At 51.6% G+C, this 17,591-nt stretch overlaps 1 protein-coding gene across 3 annotated transcripts in view; it reads right to left on the bottom strand.

The window, feature by feature from the left end:
- LOC134992811 (zinc finger protein 485-like) overlaps positions 1-17,591 on the bottom strand; it is a 113,243-nt gene that overhangs the window by 55,507 nt on the left and 40,145 nt on the right. For 2 of the 3 annotated variants that reach the window (XM_063950811.1, XM_063950812.1), the window contains exon 2: positions 1,084-1,210. The exons of the other annotated variant lie outside the window; for it this stretch is intronic. In XM_063950811.1, coding sequence (XP_063806881.1) covers positions 1,084-1,210 — 127 coding nt within the window. The remainder of the gene's footprint in view (positions 1-1,083; positions 1,211-17,591) is intronic. 3 annotated transcript variants of the gene reach the window in all.

Here is a 17,591-nt window from a genome sequence, read left to right as displayed (position 1 = left end):
GGCCTGTGGGGTAGTATCCTGTGAGTGCGGCCTGTGTGGTAGTATCCTGTGAGTGCGGCTTGTGGGGTAGTGTCCTGTGAGTGCGGCCTGTGGGGTAGTGTCCTGTGAGTGCGGCCTGTGTGGTAGTATCCTGTGAGTGCGGCTTGTGGGGTAGTGTCCTGTGAGTGCGGCCTGTGGGGTAGTGTCCTGTGAGTGCGGCCTGTGGGGTAGTGTCCTGTAAGTGCGGCCTGTGGGGTAGTATCCTGTGAGTGCGGCCTGTGTGGTAGTGTCCTGTGAGTGCGGCCTGTGGGGTAGTATCCTGTGAGTGCGGCCTGTGGGGTAGTATCCTGTGATTGCGGCCTGTGGGGTAGTATCCTGTGATTGCCGCCTGTGGGGTAGTATCCTGTGAGTGCGGCCTGTGGGGTAGTATCCTGTGAGTGCGGCCTGTGGGGTAGTATCCTGTGATTGCGGCCTGTGGGGTAGTATCCTGTGATTGCCGCCTGTGCGGTAGTATCCTGTGAGTGCGGCCTGTGGGGTAGTATCCTGTGAGTGCGGCCTGTGGGGTAGTATCCTGTGATTGCGGCCTGTGGGGTAGTATCCTGTGATTGCCGCCTGTGGGGTAGTATCCTGTGAGTGCGGCCTGTGGGGTAGTATCCTGTGATTGCGGCCTGTGGGGTAGTATCCTGTGATTGCCGCCTGTGGGGTAGTGTCCTGTGAGTGCGGCCTGTGGGGTAGTATCCTGTGAGTGCGGCCTGTGGGGTAGTATCCTGTGATTGCGGCCTGTGGGGTAGTATCCTGTGATTGCCGCCTGTGCGGTAGTATCCTGTGAGTGCGGCCTGTGGGGTAGTATCCTGTGAGTGCGGCCTGTGGGGTAGTATCCTGTGATTGCGGCCTGTGGGGTAGTATCCTGTGATTGCCGCCTGTGGGGTAGTATCCTGTGAGTGCGGCCTGTGGGGTAGTATCCTGTGATTGCGGCCTGTGGGGTAGTATCCTGTGATTGCCGCCTGTGGGGTAGTATCCTGTGAGTGCGGCCTGTGGGGTAGTGTCCTGTGAGTGCGGCCTGTGTGGTAGTATCCTGTGAGTGCGGCTTGTGGGGGTTCTCACCCAGGGATGTCAGGTTGTGGTAATTGTCCGTCATCACCTCCCGGTACAGCGCTTTCTGCTGCGCGTGTAGCCCCTTCCACTCCTCCTCGGAGAAAGACACTGCAATGTCCGCAAAGGTGACCTGGGCCTGGAAGAAACACAGCGAGGTTGAGGCACAGCTCTGATCCAGCATACAATGTGCGGGCACAGCTCTGATCCAGTATACAATGTGCGGGCACAGCTCTGATCCAGCATACAATGTGCGGGTACAGCTCTGATCCAGCATACAATGTGCGGGCACAGCTCTGATCCAGCATACAATGTGCGGGCACAGCTCTGATCCAGTATACAATGTGCGGGCACAGCTCTGATCCAGTATATAATGTGCGGGTACAGCTCTGATCCAGTATACAATGTGCGGGTACAGCTCTGATCCAGTATATAATGTGCGGGTACAGCTCTGATCCAGTATACAATGTGCGGGTACAGCTCTGATTCAGCATACAATGTGCGGGTACAGCTCTGATCCAGTATATAATGTGCGGGCACAGCTCTGATCCAGCATACAATGTGCGGGTACAGCTCTGATCCAGTATACAGTGTGCGGGTACAGCTCTGATCCAGTATATAATGTGCGGGTACAGCTCTGATCCAGTATACAATGTGCGGGTACAGCTCTGATCCAGTATATAATGTGCGGTGTGACAGGACGATACCGTACGGAAGCACTCGCTGCTTGCCGCGTCCCGTGATCTGCGCACAGAATGGAAGGTCAAGCCGCACGAGGCCTGACCACATAGGGGATTCCCTGCTTACCGTCAGTAACCGCCTGTTACTGACTCCACCCACTGCGCTGTGGGCGGGTTCTCGCTGCCACCACCAAACTCCTAACCTGCCGTGGCGTTTGGAACCACGGTTCTGCTCTGTATGTGCCGACGCACTGCTTCACCACACCTGTGTGGTGTCGACGAATCCCCACTAGCCACTTGCTAGGCCTCTACCGGTAGCTGGCGGAAGGCGGAGCTTGGAGACGTCAGGTGCTTCCCTGGACAGCCGGAGGACGGGGCTAGGTTTGGCCTAACCCTGTTGGTCACAAGATGAAGCAGTCTTCTTGAGGCAATGATGTTTATTTGCTCAAATATAGTTCTAAAGAGAACTCTTCCCTATTGCTAGGGGCAACAGCATTACAGCAAGATGTTCCAGCAGAATAAGATGGTATAACTACAACTCTGGAGGCACGCAGGTCTCCTTTTTATGTCAGTTTTCCACACAGTACCACAGGGGGGTAAGCCCTCCCTGTCTTCTCCAACGAATCAGGTTATTTTACAAAATACCAATAAATTACATTTTACAAGGATATAAGTGCAATAAAACAATATCCTCCTTCCTGTCACCCAGACAACGTTTGGTATCAGATTAACATTCACTATTGATAAATTTATCACATATCTTCAAAATACAAATGTGTCTGGTCATTCCCATCTGCAGGCAATCTCAGTGTTTAAGATTACAACAGGAATGGCTACAATACAAACAAACAGTCTTCCTTCCTTTAACTTCCATTCAGGGGTCGTATATCAAATCCAAGCCCATAAACCCAATGATTAGCATCTCTCTCTAAGGAACTTACACATCAAAAGGTATTGTCCTTCACACCTCACTGCTAGTACAGGGCCCTAAGCATGCCCCTTCCTATTTCCAGAGGATAAGAGATGCGTATTCAGACAGCTATAGTAACTGCATTTTTCCTTTAAATATACACCAAGCCTGTCTTGAATATAAAATAGATACAGTTAAACATGTCTTCCTGCAATGGTGCACAGAGCACTACATATGACATGTTAAAAGTAAAACACATAATTAAACAAACTTTTAAACAGTCCGTGCCCAGCGCCGTAAGTACGTTTAACAGTGACGCCCAGCGCCCATTGTCCCTTAATATGGCGCCAGGCACGAGGGTTAACACCTTCAGTGCCGCAGCCGCCATTTCACGTGTGGCTGGTTGGTCTCTCCGGCCACACTCCTCCCCCCCCATTCAAGCGGGTCAACCAGGGACCCATGTCCCAACGATTTGGGTCCTGGTCCCGCAGTCCGTTGGGGTGAAGGGGACGCTACCTGGGGGTTGTAGGCTCTGGCCTAGACAGTTCATCCATAGTGCAGTGGGCCTCTCTTCGTGGGTGCACAATGTTCAAATAGTCCACTTGAAGTCCAAGTTCAAGGCTCCACCACAAAAGTCTGTCCAATTCCCCCAAGGTAGGTTGCAGCCACCTAACAGGTAGGTGGTAAGTCACCACGGTGGGGGGCTGGTTACAAACAAGTGCCACCCAAGGTGTCCCAACTGTGGCATACCCCACCTCCCACAATAGCAGTTTCCTGCTTAACCAGGCCACAGGGTGTTCCTGCCCATATGGCTCTTTCTGGCTCTGTACAGCTCCCAGTCCGTGCAGTGGCGCAATAGTTCGTAACACACAGTCCTGGTCAAGAATGTGCGCCATCAGCACTGGAGCGGGTACCCGAGTCTTCTTCAATGACTGGAATGCCAACTCGCAAGCGGGTGCAAAGTCCACTGACTTGGGAATGCCCTTCCTAGCCATCTCTGTCAAGGGGTTCACTACAAGACTAAAGTCAATGACAACATGTCCGTAGGGCCTTACAGGTTCTAAGGTCAGTACCGGTCTGGGTGATGTGGGCCGGGGACAGCCTCTGGTTGCCTCCACCCCCTCTGGGTTGGGCCTACCCCTGTCTCCTCCCACATGGTGCCCCAGGCACTGCACCTCCGTCATACCTATCTGGCAACTGTCTGCCCTAACTGTCAGACCTGCCCTCCAATCCTCCTCTGTCGACCTATGACTCGGGAAATCTACCCTGTCACCTAGGTCTACTCTTCCCTCCTCGTCCGCTACCTGTGCCACAGTGATGGCGGCCAGACCACCAGTCTCTGGATCCTGTGTGGCATCCACCACAGGGAGGCTGCGTGTCTTCCCCGATCTACGGTGCACAGGCAGGGGACCTGCTATGTCCACAGCAACTTGCTGCAAGGGTTCTCCTATGGGCAGAGGCCCAGAGACAACACAACCGCTGGAGTGCCCCGGCTGCCAACGCATGGCACCAGCCTTACAGTTGGTCTGGGCGTCATCCGACATTCCAGACCAGGGTAAGCTCTGTGTCAGGCACTTCAGGGTACGGTCTGTCTCCGGGTTACTGTCCAAAGGGGTTTCGCTGGCAACCGACACCGGTTGCGCAGGAACGTTCCCTGAGGGGACCAGTTGGACACATTCCCTATCTGGTCTATCCCCTCCCACTTTCCTGGCTACCCTGTACCTTAACCCTTCCCGCCAGGTCAACCTCCCCGCCCCAACCCTGTCAAGGCCGCTGCCAGAGTGGCGCCTCATGCCTTTCGGGGATGGGTCAGAGAGTTGAGCCTCCCTAAACTCCTGCCTGTGGCCCTCAATCTCTCCTAAATTGGGACGCTCTACAGGGGGATCTAGGTGGGGACTACTAGGGTCAGTCTGGTAGGGGTCAGTCATGGAAAAGTCAATGTGGTTTCTCATACTCACCGCCGGAGTTGGCAAACCACTTGGGTCAGGAGCATCATTGGGCACCCCCACAGGATCACACGAGCTGGAACCGACATCCTCTGCGTTGCTAGGGGACGTGGGCATACCAGAGGCAAAAGGCATGCGGGGTCGATGTACTGATCTAGCCGCTGTAATCTTTTCCTCTGGGCTGGTTGATGCTGTGGTTGGCTGTGCTGGCAGTTGTCTAGCAGCTGTAGTCTTTTCCTCTGGGCTGGGCTGTGCTGGAGTAGCTGATGTCAACGGTGGTTTTGGAACTTGACTCCGGGAAATGGCGCCAACAAACGTAGTGACGATCCCACCACCCAGATCATTTCCTAGGACCACATCAGTTGGGAGACCATCCATGACGGCAACTTCTCGCAACTCTGGTCCAGCTCCCCAGTCCAGGTAGACTCTTGCCATGGGAACCGCTTTTTCTGTTCCTTCTGCCAGGGTGATCGTGGCAGTGCGACCCTGCAATACTGCAGCAGGATCTATGAGGTGGGGGCTCACCACAGTGATTGAGGCCCCAGAGTCTCTTAGGCCTTCTCCCTGCAGGGGTCCCACGTGGACTGGCTGCAGGTGCCTCCACAGGTTGTGTAGGGGCTGTTTGGCCATGCAGGTGACTCTCTCCGCAGAGTGCACCTGTCTCTCGCCACACTCCATCGGACTGACTGGAGGGGGAACAGTCTCTGTAGGCTCATCTCCTCTCGTCAAACAAGCGAGCCGGGCTCCAGCACTCGGATTTGGGGCACGAGTCTGGGGTGCTTGGGATGCAGGACAGTTCATCCTCAGATGTCCGATTTTCCCACAGCCGTAGCACTTCTTCTCCAGTCGTGGCACCGATGATCTCTGATCAGTTGCAGGGACACTGCGGTGCGGTTGCTGGCCAAGAGCACCCGGGTTGGAAGATGCTTGTCTTTGGGGGTGATGAGCTGAAGAGGGGGGTCCCCTTGGTGGTACAGTCTGTTGGAGCTGGCTGCTGGCGGGGCGCTTCTGCCCCCGTGGCCGAATTGCCACATATTTGTCGGCTAATTGGGCAGCCATTTTTAAGCTGGGTGGCTCCCGATCTAGCACCCACTCCTTCACTTCTTGGGCGCATCTGCGGTAGAACTGCTCCCTGCAGATCAGGTCGATCAGTGCGTCCCATGTAGTGGCTTCCGAATCCTTCACCCACTTCACCACGTACTGCCGCAGCTGGGTGGCGAACTGCTCATGGGTGCTGCTAGGATTCTTAGGCAAGTCTCTGAATTTCTTCCTGTAAGACTCGGGAGTGATGAAGAATCGCTGGAGGAGGGCCTTCTCGACTTCGTCGTAGTTCCCACAGTCCTCCGTCGCCACTCCTCGATAGGCCTCCAAGGCCTCTCCATGCAGAGTGGGCACAAGGTGTCTCACCCACTCCGACTTGGGTAGATCGTGTAGTTTGCAAGTCCTTTCAAAAACTTGTAAATGTCCATCAATGTCCCCATCACTGTCTGCAAACTTGGCAAACTGAATGCGTCCCGATCTGTGTACAACAGCTGACAACGGCTCCCGGGGTACCACGGCCTGTGGTGCCCGCTCCGCATGCCACATCCGAATGACAAGCATGCGTTCTTGCTCCGTTGCCCTTTCCCCCAATTCCGCTAGCCGATCTGCTAGGGTATCTGGGTCGCCCCCCCTGGGACGTTGGGATCCTGGCCCTGCTAGGGATTGCTGGGAAACATTGCTGCTGTGAGAGAGGGCGGGGCTTGTGGTTCTCACCGGATCCTTACGAAGGTCCACTGTTGGGCCGTCCTCTGCGATGCTGACGCCGTCAGTGCTTTCCACCTCCGCCCGATGAGACTCCTCCACGCTCCTGAGTGCCGCCTTCATGACGCTTCTGGACGCGTTGGAAGGGATATCCACACCCTTCCCCTGGCATACGATCTCCAGATCCTCCTTGGACATTCCGCTGAATTCCGCCATCTTGTGCGTTCTCCTGCGCTGCAGTTACTCCTCTCCTGAGTAACTCGGCTTCTCCAATCGGGTGATGAAAAGCCGCCTGGGAATATCCCACCACTATGCCACCAATTTCTGTGACAGGACGATACCGTACGGAAGCACTCGCTGCTTGCCGCGTCCCGTGATCTGCGCACAGAATGGAAGGTCAAGCCGCACGAGGCCTGACCACATAGGGGATTCCCTGCTTACCGTCAGTAACCGCCTGTTACTGACTCCACCCACTGCGCTGTGGGCGGGTTCTCGCTGCCACCACCAAACTCCTAACCTGCCGTGGCGTTTGGAACCACGGTTCTGCTCTGTATGTGCCGACGCACTGCTTCACCACACCTGTGTGGTGTCGACGAATCCCCACTAGCCACTTGCTAGGCCTCTACCGGTAGCTGGCGGAAGGCGGAGCTTGGAGACGTCAGGTGCTTCCCTGGACAGCCGGAGGACGGGGCTAGGTTTGGCCTAACCCTGTTGGTCACAAGATGAAGCAGTCTTCTTGAGGCAATGATGTTTATTTGCTCAAATATAGTTCTAAAGAGAACTCTTCCCTATTGCTAGGGGCAACAGCATTACAGCAAGATGTTCCAGCAGAATAAGATGGTATAACTACAACTCTGGAGGCACGCAGGTCTCCTTTTTATGTCAGTTTTCCACACAGTACCACAGGGGGGTAAGCCCTCCCTGTCTTCTCCAACGAATCAGGTTATTTTACAAAATACCAATAAATTACATTTTACAAGGATATAAGTGCAATAAAACAATATCCTCCTTCCTGTCACCCAGACAACGTTTGGTATCAGATTAACATTCACTATTGATAAATTTATCACATATCTTCAAAATACAAATGTGTCTGGTCATTCCCATCTGCAGGCAATCTCAGTGTTTAAGATTACAACAGGAATGGCTACAATACAAACAAACAGTCTTCCTTCCTTTAACTTCCATTCAGGGGTCGTATATCAAATCCAAGCCCATAAACCCAATGATTAGCATCTCTCTCTAAGGAACTTACACATCAAAAGGTATTGTCCTTCACACCTCACTGCTAGTACAGGGCCCTAAGCATGCCCCTTCCTATTTCCAGAGGATAAGAGATGCGTATTCAGACAGCTATAGTAACTGCATTTTTCCTTTAAATATACACCAAGCCTGTCTTGAATATAAAATAGATACAGTTAAACATGTCTTCCTGCAATGGTGCACAGAGCACTACATATGACATGTTAAAAGTAAAACACATAATTAAACAAACTTTTAAACAGTCCGTGCCCAGCGCCGTAAGTACGTTTAACAGTGACGCCCAGCGCCCATTGTCCCTTAATATGGCGCCAGGCACGAGGGTTAACACCTTCAGTGCCGCAGCCGCCATTTCACGTGTGGCTGGTTGGTCTCTCCGGCCACATGCGGGTACAGCTCTGATCCAGTATACAATGTGCGGGTACAGCTCTGATTCAGCATACAATGTGCGGGTACAGCTCTGATCCAGTATACAATGTGCGGGCACAGCTCTGATCCAGTATATAATGTGCGGGTACAGCTCTGATCCAGTATATAATGTGCGGTTACAGAGCTCTGATCCAGTATACAATGTGCGGGTACAGCTCTGATCCAGTATACAATGTGCGGGTACAGAGCTCTGATCCAGTATATAATGTGCGGGTACAGCTCTGATCCAGTATACAATGTGCGGGCACATCTCTGATCCAGCATACAATGTGCGGGTACAGAGCTCTGATCCAGTATACAATGTGCGGGTACAGCTCTGATCCAGTATACAATGTGCGGGTACAGAGCTCTGATCCAGTATACAATGTGCGGTCACAGGTCTGATCCAGTATACAATGTGCGGGTACAGCTCTGATCCAGTATACAATGTGCGGGTACAGCTCTGATCCAGTATACAATGTGCGGGTACAGCTCTGATCCAGTATACAATGTGCGGGCACAGCTCTGATCCAGTATACAATGTGCGGGTACAGCTCTGATCCAGTATACAATGTGCGGGTACAGAGCTCTGATCCAGTATACAATGTGCGGGTACAGCTCTGATCCAGTATACAATGTGCGGGTACAGCTCTGATCCAGTATACAATGTGCGGGTACAGAGCTCTGATCCAGTATACAATGTGCGGGTACAGAGCTCTGATTCAGCATACAATGTGCGGGCACATCTCTGATCCAGCATACAATGTGCGGGTACAGAGCTCTGATCCAGAATACAATGTGCGGGTACAGAGCTCTGATCCAGTATACAATGTGCGGGTACAGCTCTGATCCAGTATACAATGTGCGGGTACAGAGCTCTGATCCAGTATACAATGTGCGGGTACAGAGCTCTGATCCAGTATACAATGTGCGGGTACAGCTCTGATCCAGTATACAATGTGCGGGTACAGAGCTCTGATCCAGTATACAATGTGCGGGTACAGCTCTGATCCAGTATACAATGTGCGGGTACAGAGCTCTGATCCAGTATACAATGTGCGGGTACAGAGCTCTGATCCAGTATACAATGTGCGGGTACAGCTCTAATCCAGTATACAATGTGCGGGAACAGCTCTGATCCAGTATACAATGTGCGGGTACAGCTCTGATCCAGTATACAATGTGCGGGCACAGCTCTGATCCAGCATACAATGTGCGGATACAGCTCTGATCCAGCATACAATGTGCGGGTACAGAGCTCTGATCCAGCATACAATGTGCGGGCACAGCTCTGATCCAGTATACAATGTGCGGGTACAGCTCTGATCCAGTATACAATGTGCGGGTACAGCTCTGATCCAGTATACAATGTGCGGGAACAGCTCTGATCCAGAATACAATGTGCGGGCACAGCTCTGATCCAGTATACAATGTGCGGGCACAGCTCTGATCCAGTATACAATGTGCGGGTACAGCTCTGATCCAGTATACAATGTGCGGGTACAGCTCTGATCCAGTATACAATGTGCGGGCACAGCTCTGATCCAGCATACAATGTGCGGGAACAGCTCTGGTCCAGAATACAATGTGCGGGCACAGCTCTGATCCAGTATACAATGTGCGGGCACAGCTCTGATCCAGTATACAATGTGCGGGTACAGCTCTGATCCAGTATATAATGTGCGGGTACAGCTCTGATCCAGCATACAATGTGCGAGTACAGAGCTCAGTTCCAGTATACAATGTGCGGGCACAGCTCTGATCCAGCATACAATGTGCGGGAACAGCTCTGATCCAGTATACAATGTGCGGGCACAGCTCTGATCCAGTATACAATGTGCGGGTACAGCTCTGATCCAGCATACAATGTGCGAGTACAGAGCTCAGTTCCAGTATACAATGTGCGGGCACAGCTCTGATCCAGCATACAATGTGCGGGAACAGCTCTGATCCAGTATACAATGTGCGGGAACAGCTCTGGTCCAGAATACAATGTGCGGGCACAGCTCTGATCCAGTATACAATGTGCGGGCACAGCTCTGATCCAGTATACAATGTGCGGGTACAGCTCTGATCCAGCATACAATGTGAGAGTACAGAGCTCAGTTCCAGTATACAATGTGCGGGCACAGCTCTGATCCAGCATACAATGTGCGGGAACAGCTCTGATCCAGTATACAATGTGCGGGCACAGCTCTGATCCAGTATACAATGTGCGGGTACAGCTCTGATCCAGCATACAATGTGCGGGTACAGCTCTGATCCAGCATACAATGCGCGGGTACAGCTCTGATCCAGTTTACAATGTGCGGACACAGCTCTGATCCAGTATACAATGTGCGGGCACAGCTCTGATCCAGCATACAATGTGCGGGTACAGCTCTGATCCAGTATACAATGTGCGGGTACAGAGCTCTGATCCAGCATACAATGTGCGGGTACAGGTCTGATCCAGTATACAATGTGCGGGTACAGAGCTCTGATCCAGCATACAATGTGCGGGTACAGGTCTGATCCAGCATACAATGTGCGGGCACAGCTCTGATCCAGTATACAATGTGCGGGTACAGAGCTCTGATCCAGCATACAATGTGCGGGTACAGGTCTGATCCAGCATACAATGTGCGGGCACAGCTCTGATCCAGTATACAATGTGCGGGCACAGCTCTGATCCAGTATACAATGTGCGGGTACAGAGCTCTGATCCAGCATACAATGTGCGGGTACAGGTCTGATCCAGCATACAATGTGCGGGCACAGCTCTGATCCAGTATACAATGTGCGGGTACAGAGCTCTGATCCAGCATACAATGTGCGGGTACAGGTCTGATCCAGCATACAATGTGCGGGCACAGCTCTGATCCAGTATACAATGTGCGGGCACAGCTCTGATCCAGTATACAATGTGCGGGTACAGCTCTGATCCAGCATACAATGTGCGGGTACAGCTCTGATCCAGTATACAATGTGCAGGTACAGCTCTGATCCAGTATACAATGTGCGGGTACAGCTCTGATCCAGTATACAATGTGCGGGCACAGCTCTGATCCAGTATACAATGTGCGGGTACAGCTCTGATCCAGTATACAATGTGCGGGTACAGCTCTGATCCAGTATACAATGTGCGGGTACAGCTCTGATCCAGTATACAATGTGCGGGTACAGCTCTGATCCAGTATACAATGTGCGGGTACAGCTCTGATCCAGTATACAATGTGCGGGTACAGCTCTGATCCAGTATACAATGTGCGGGTACAGCTCTGATCCAGTATACAATGTGCGGGTACAGCTCTGATCCAGTATACAATGTGCGGGTACAGCTCTGATCCAGTATACAATGTGCGGGTGCAGCTCTGATCCAGTATACAATGTGCGGGTACAGCTCTGATCCAGTATACAATGTGCGGGCACAGCTCTGATCCAGTATACAATGTGCGGGTACAGAGCTCTGATCCAGTATACAATGTGCGGGTACACAGCTCTGATCCAGTATACAATGTGCGGGCACAGCTCTGATCCAGTATACAATGTGCGGGCACAGCTCTGATCCAGTATACAATGTGCGGGTACAGCTCTGATCCAGTATACAATGTGCGGGTACAGCTCTGATCCAGCATACAATGTGCGGGCACAGCTCTGATCCAGTATATAATGTGCGGGTGCAGCTCTGATCCAGTATACAATATGCGGGTACAGCTCTCATCCAGCATATAATGTGCGGGAACAGAGCTCTGATCCAGTATACAATGTGCGGGTACAGCTCTGATCCAGTATACAATGTGCGGGTACAGCTCTGATCCAGTATACAATGTGCGGGTACAGCTCTGATCCAGCATATAATGTGCGGGTACAGAGCTCTGATCCAGTATACAATGTGCGGGTACAGAGCTCTGATCCAGTATACAATGTGCGGGTACAGCTCTGATCCAGTATACAATGTGCGGGTACAGCTCTGATCCAGCATACAATGTGCGGGTACAGAGCTCTGATCCAGTATACAATGTGCGGGTACAGCTCTGATCCAGCATACAATGTGCGGGTACAGAGCTCTGATCCAGCATACAATGTGCGGGTACAGAGCTCTGATCCAGCATACAATGTGCGGGTACAGCTCTGATCCAGTATATAATGTGCGGGTACAGAGCTCTGATCCAGTATACAATGTGCGGGTACAGCTCTGATCCAGCATACAATGTGCGGGTACAGAGCTCTGATCCAGTATACAATGTGCGGGTACAGAGCTCTGATCCAGCATACAATGTGCGGGTACAGCTCTGATCCAGTATACAATGTGCGGGTACAGCTCTGATCCAGTATACAATGTGCGGGTACAGCTCTGATCCAGTATACAATGTGCGGGTACAGCTCTGATCCAGTATACAATGTGCGGGCACAGCTCTGATCCAGTATACAATGTGCGGGTGCAGCTCTGATCCAGCATACAATGTGCGGGCACAGCTCTGATCCAGTATACAATGTGCGGGTACAGCTCTGATCCAGTATACAATGTGCGGGTACAGCTATGATCCAGCATACAATGTGCGGGTACAGCTCTGATCCAGCATACAATGTGCGGGTGCAGCTCTGATCCAGCATACAATGTGCGGGCACAGCTCTGATACAGTATACAATGTGCGGGCACAGCTCTGATCCAGCATACAATGTGCGGGCACAGGTCTGATCCAGCATACAATGTGCGGGTACAGCTCTGATCCAGCATACAATGTGCGGGTACAGATCTGATCCAGTATACAATGTGCGGGCACAGCTCTGATCCAGCATACAATGTGCGGGTACAGCTCTGATCCAGCATACAATGTGCGGGTACAGGTCTGATCCAGCATACAATGTGCGGGTACAGCTCTGATCCAGCATACAATGTGCGGGTACAGCTCTGATCCAGCATACAATGTGCGGGTACAGGTCTGATCCAGCATACAATGTGCGGGCACAGGTCTGATCCAGCATACAATGTGCGGGTACAGCTCTGATCCAGCATACAATGTGCGGGCACAGCTCTGATCCAGTATACAATGTGCGGGTACAGCTCTGATCCAGCATACAATGTGCGGGTACAGCTCTGATCCAGCATACAATGTGCGGGCACAGCTCTGATCCAGCATACAATGTGCGGGCGCAGCTCTGATCCAGCATACAATGTGCGGGTGCAGCTCTGATCCAGCATACAATGTGCGGGCATAGCTCTGATCCAGCATACAATGTGCGGGTACAGCTCTCATCCAGTATATAATGTGCGGGTACAGCTCTGATCCAGTATACAATGTGCGGGTGCAGCTCTGATCCAGTATACAATGTAAGGGTACAGCTCTGATCCAGTATACAATATGCGGGTACAGCTCTGATCCAGTATACAATGTGCGGGTACAGCTCTGATCCAGTATACAATGTGCGGACACAGCTCTGATCCAGTATACAATGTGCGGGTACAGAGCTCTGTTCCAGTATACAATGTGCGGGTACAGCTCTGATCCAGTATACAATGTGCGGGTACAGCTCTGATCCAGTATACAATGTGCGGGTACAGCTCTGATCCAGCATACAATGTGCGGGCACAGCTCTGATCCAGTATACAATGTGCGGGCACAGCTCTGATCCAGTATACAATGTGCGGGCACAGCTCTGATCCAGCATACAATGTGCGGGCACAGCTCTGATCCAGTATACAATGTGCGGGCACAGCTCTGATCCAGCATACAATGTGCGGGCACAGCTCTGATCCAGTATACAATGTGCGGGTACAGCTCTGATCCAGAATACAATGTGCGGGTACAGCTCTGATCCAGTATACAATGTGCGGGTACAGGTCTGATCCAGCATACAATGTGCGGGTACACAGCTCTGATCCAGCATACAATGTGCGGGCACAGCTCTGATCCAGAATACAATGTGCGGGTACAGCTCTGATCCAGTATACAATGTGCGGGTACAGGTCTGATCCAGCATACAATGTGCGGGTACAGCTCTGATCCAGTATACAATGTGCGGGTACAGAGCTCTGATCCAGTATACAATGTGCGGGTACAGCTCTGATCCAGTATACAATGTGCGGGTACAGCTCTGATCCAGCATACAATGTGCGGGTACAGCTCTGATCCAGTATACAATGTGCGGGTACAGAGCTCTGATCCAGTATACAATGTGCGGGCACAGCTCTGATCCAGCATACAATGTGCGGGTACAGCTCTGATCCAGTATACAATGTGCGGGTACAGCTCTGATCCAGCATACAATGTGCGGGTACAGAGCTCTGATCCAGCATACAATGTGCGGGTACAGAGCTCTGATCCAGCATACAATGTGCGGGTACAGCTCTGATCCAGTATATAATGTGCGGTTACAGAGCTCTGATCCAGTATACAATGTGCGGGTACAGCTCTGATCCAGCATACAATGTGCGGGTACAGCTCTGATCCAGTATACAATGTGCGGGTACAGCTCTGATCCAGTATACAATGTGCGGGTACAGCTCTGATCCAGTATACAATGTGCGGGTACAGCTTTGATCCAGCAAACAATGTGCGGGTACAGCTCTGATCCAGCATACAATGTGCGGGCACAGCTCTGATCCAGTATACAATGTGCGGGTACAGCTCTGATCCAGCATACAATGTGCGGGTACAGCTCTGATCCAGTATACAATGTGCGGGCACAGCTCTGATCCAGTATACAATGTGCGGGTACAGAGCACTGATCCAGCATACAATGTACGGGTACAACTCTGATCCAGTATACAATGTGCCGGTACAGCTCTGATCCAGCATACAATGTGCGGGTACAGCTCTGATCCAGTATACAATGTGCGGGTACAGCTCTGATCCAGTATACAATGTGCGGGTACAGCTCTGATCCAGTATACAATGTGCGGGTACAGCTCTGATCCAGCATACAATGTGCGGGTACAGCTCTGATCCAGTATACAATGTGCGGGTACAGAGCTCTGATCCAGTATACAATGTGCGGGAACAGCTCTGATCCAGTATACAATGTGCGGGTACAGCTCTGATCCAGCATACAATGTGCGGGTACAGCTCTGATCCAGTATACAATGTGCGGGCACAGCTCTGATCCAGTATACAATGTGCAGGCACAGCTCTGATCCAGCATACAATGTGCGGGTACAGCTCTGATCCAGTATACAATGTGCGGGTACAGCTCTGATCCAGTATACAATGTGCGGGCACAGCTCTGATCCAGTATACAATGTGCAGGCACAGCTCTGATCCAGCATACAATGTGCGGGTACAGCTCTGATCCAGCATACAATGTACGGGTACAGCTCTGATCCAGTATACAATGTGCAGGCACAGCTCTGATCCAGCATACAATGTGCGGGTACAGCTCTGATCCAGCATACAATGTGCGGGCACAGCTCTGATCCAGCATACAATGTGCGGGTACAGCTCTAATCCAGTATACAATGTGCGGGTACAGAGCTCTGATCCAGTATACAATGTGCGGGCACAGCTCTGATCCAGTATACAATGTGCGGGTACAGAGCTCTGATCCAGCATACAATGTGCGGGTACAGCTCTGATCCAGTATACAATGTGCGGGTACAGCTCTGATCCAGCATACAATGTGCGGGTACAGCTCTGATCCAGTATACAATGTGCGGGTACAGAGCTCTGATCCAGTATACAATGTGCGGGAACAGCTCTGATCCAGTATACAATGTGCGGGAACAGCTCTGATCCAGCATACAATGTGCGGGTACAGCTCTGATCCAGTATACAATGTGCGGGTACAGAGCTCTGATCCAGTATACAATGTGCGGGCACAGCTCTGATCCAGTATACAATGTGCGGGTACAGCTCTGATCCAGCATACAATGTGCGGGTACAGAGCTCTGATCCAGTATACAATGTGCGGGCACAGCTCTGATCCAGTATACAATGTGCGGGTACAGAGCTCTGATCCAGCATACAATGTGCGGGTACAGCTCTGATCCAGTATACAATGTGCGGGTACAGCTCTGATCCAGTATACAATGTGCGGGTACAGAGCTCTGATCCAGTATACAATGTGCGGGAACAGCTCTGATCCAGTATACAATGTGCGGGTACAGCTTTGATCCAGCAAACAATGTGCGGGTACAGCTATGATCCAGTATACAATGTGCGGGTACAGCTCTGATCCAGCAAACAATGTGCGGGTGCAGCTCTGATCCAACATACAATGTGCGGGTACAGCTCTGATCCAGTATACAATGTGCGGGTACAGCTCTGATCCAGTATACAATGTGCGGGTACAGCTTTGATCCAGCAAACAATGTGCGGGTACAGCTATGATCCAGTATACAATGTGCGGGTACAGCTCTGATCCAGTATACAATGTGCGGGTACAGCTTTGATCCAGCAAACAATGTGCGGGTACAGCTCTGATCCAGCATACAATGTGCGGGCACAGCTCTGATCCAGTATACAATGTGCGGGCACAGCTCTGATCCAGTATACAATGTGCGGGTACAGCTCTGATCCAGCATACAATGTGCGGGTACAGCTCTGATCCAGCATACAATGTGCGGGCACAGCTCTGATCCAGTATACAATGTGCGGGTACAGAGCACTGATCCAGCATACAATGTACGGGTACAACTCTGATCCAGTATACAATGTGCCGGTACAGCTCTGATCCAGCATACAATGTGCGGGTACAGCTCTGATCCAGTATACAATGTGCGGGTACAGCTCTGATCCAGTATACAATGTGCGGGTACAGCTCTGATCCAGTATACAATGTGCGGGTACAGCTCTGATCCAGCATACAATGTGCGGGTACAGCTCTGATCCAGTATACAATGTGCGGGTACAGAGCTCTGATCCAGTATACAATGTGCGGGAACAGCTCTGATCCAGTATACAATGTGCGGGTACAGCTCTGATCCAGCATACAATGTGCGGGTACAGCTCTGATCCAGTATACAATGTGCGGGCACAGCTCTGATCCAGTATACAATGTGCAGGCACAGCTCTGATCCAGCATACAATGTGCGGGTACAGCTCTGATCCAGCATACAATGTACGGGTACAGCTCTGATCCAGTATACAATGTGCAGGCACAGCTCTGATCCAGCATACAATGTGCGGGTACAGCTCTGATCCAGCATACAATGTGCGGGCACAGCTCTGATCCAGCATACAATGTGCGGGTACAGCTCTAATCCAGTATACAATGTGCGGGTACAGAGCTCTGATCCAGTATACAATGTGCGGGCACAGCTCTGATCCAGTATACAATGTGCGGGTACAGAGCTCTGATCCAGCATACAATGTGCGGGTACAGCTCTGATCCAGTATACAATGTGCGGGTACAGCTCTGATCCAGCATACAATGTGCGGGTACAGCTCTGATCCAGTATACAATGTGCGGGTACAGAGCTCTGATCCAGTATACAATGTGCGGGAACAGCTCTGATCCAGTATACAATGTGCGGGAACAGCTCTGATCCAGCATACAATGTGCGGGTACAGCTCTGATCCAGTATACAATGTGCGGGTACAGAGCTCTGATCCAGTATACAATGTGCGGGCACAGCTCTGATCCAGTATACAA

This window comes from Pseudophryne corroboree, chromosome 2 (genome assembly GCF_028390025.1).
Source record: "Pseudophryne corroboree isolate aPseCor3 chromosome 2, aPseCor3.hap2, whole genome shotgun sequence".
In the NCBI taxonomy this organism is placed as follows: Eukaryota; Metazoa; Chordata; class Amphibia; order Anura; family Myobatrachidae; genus Pseudophryne; species Pseudophryne corroboree.
The sequence above is the reverse complement of the archived record's forward strand: the minus strand, read 5'-3'. Positions and strand labels throughout refer to the sequence as shown.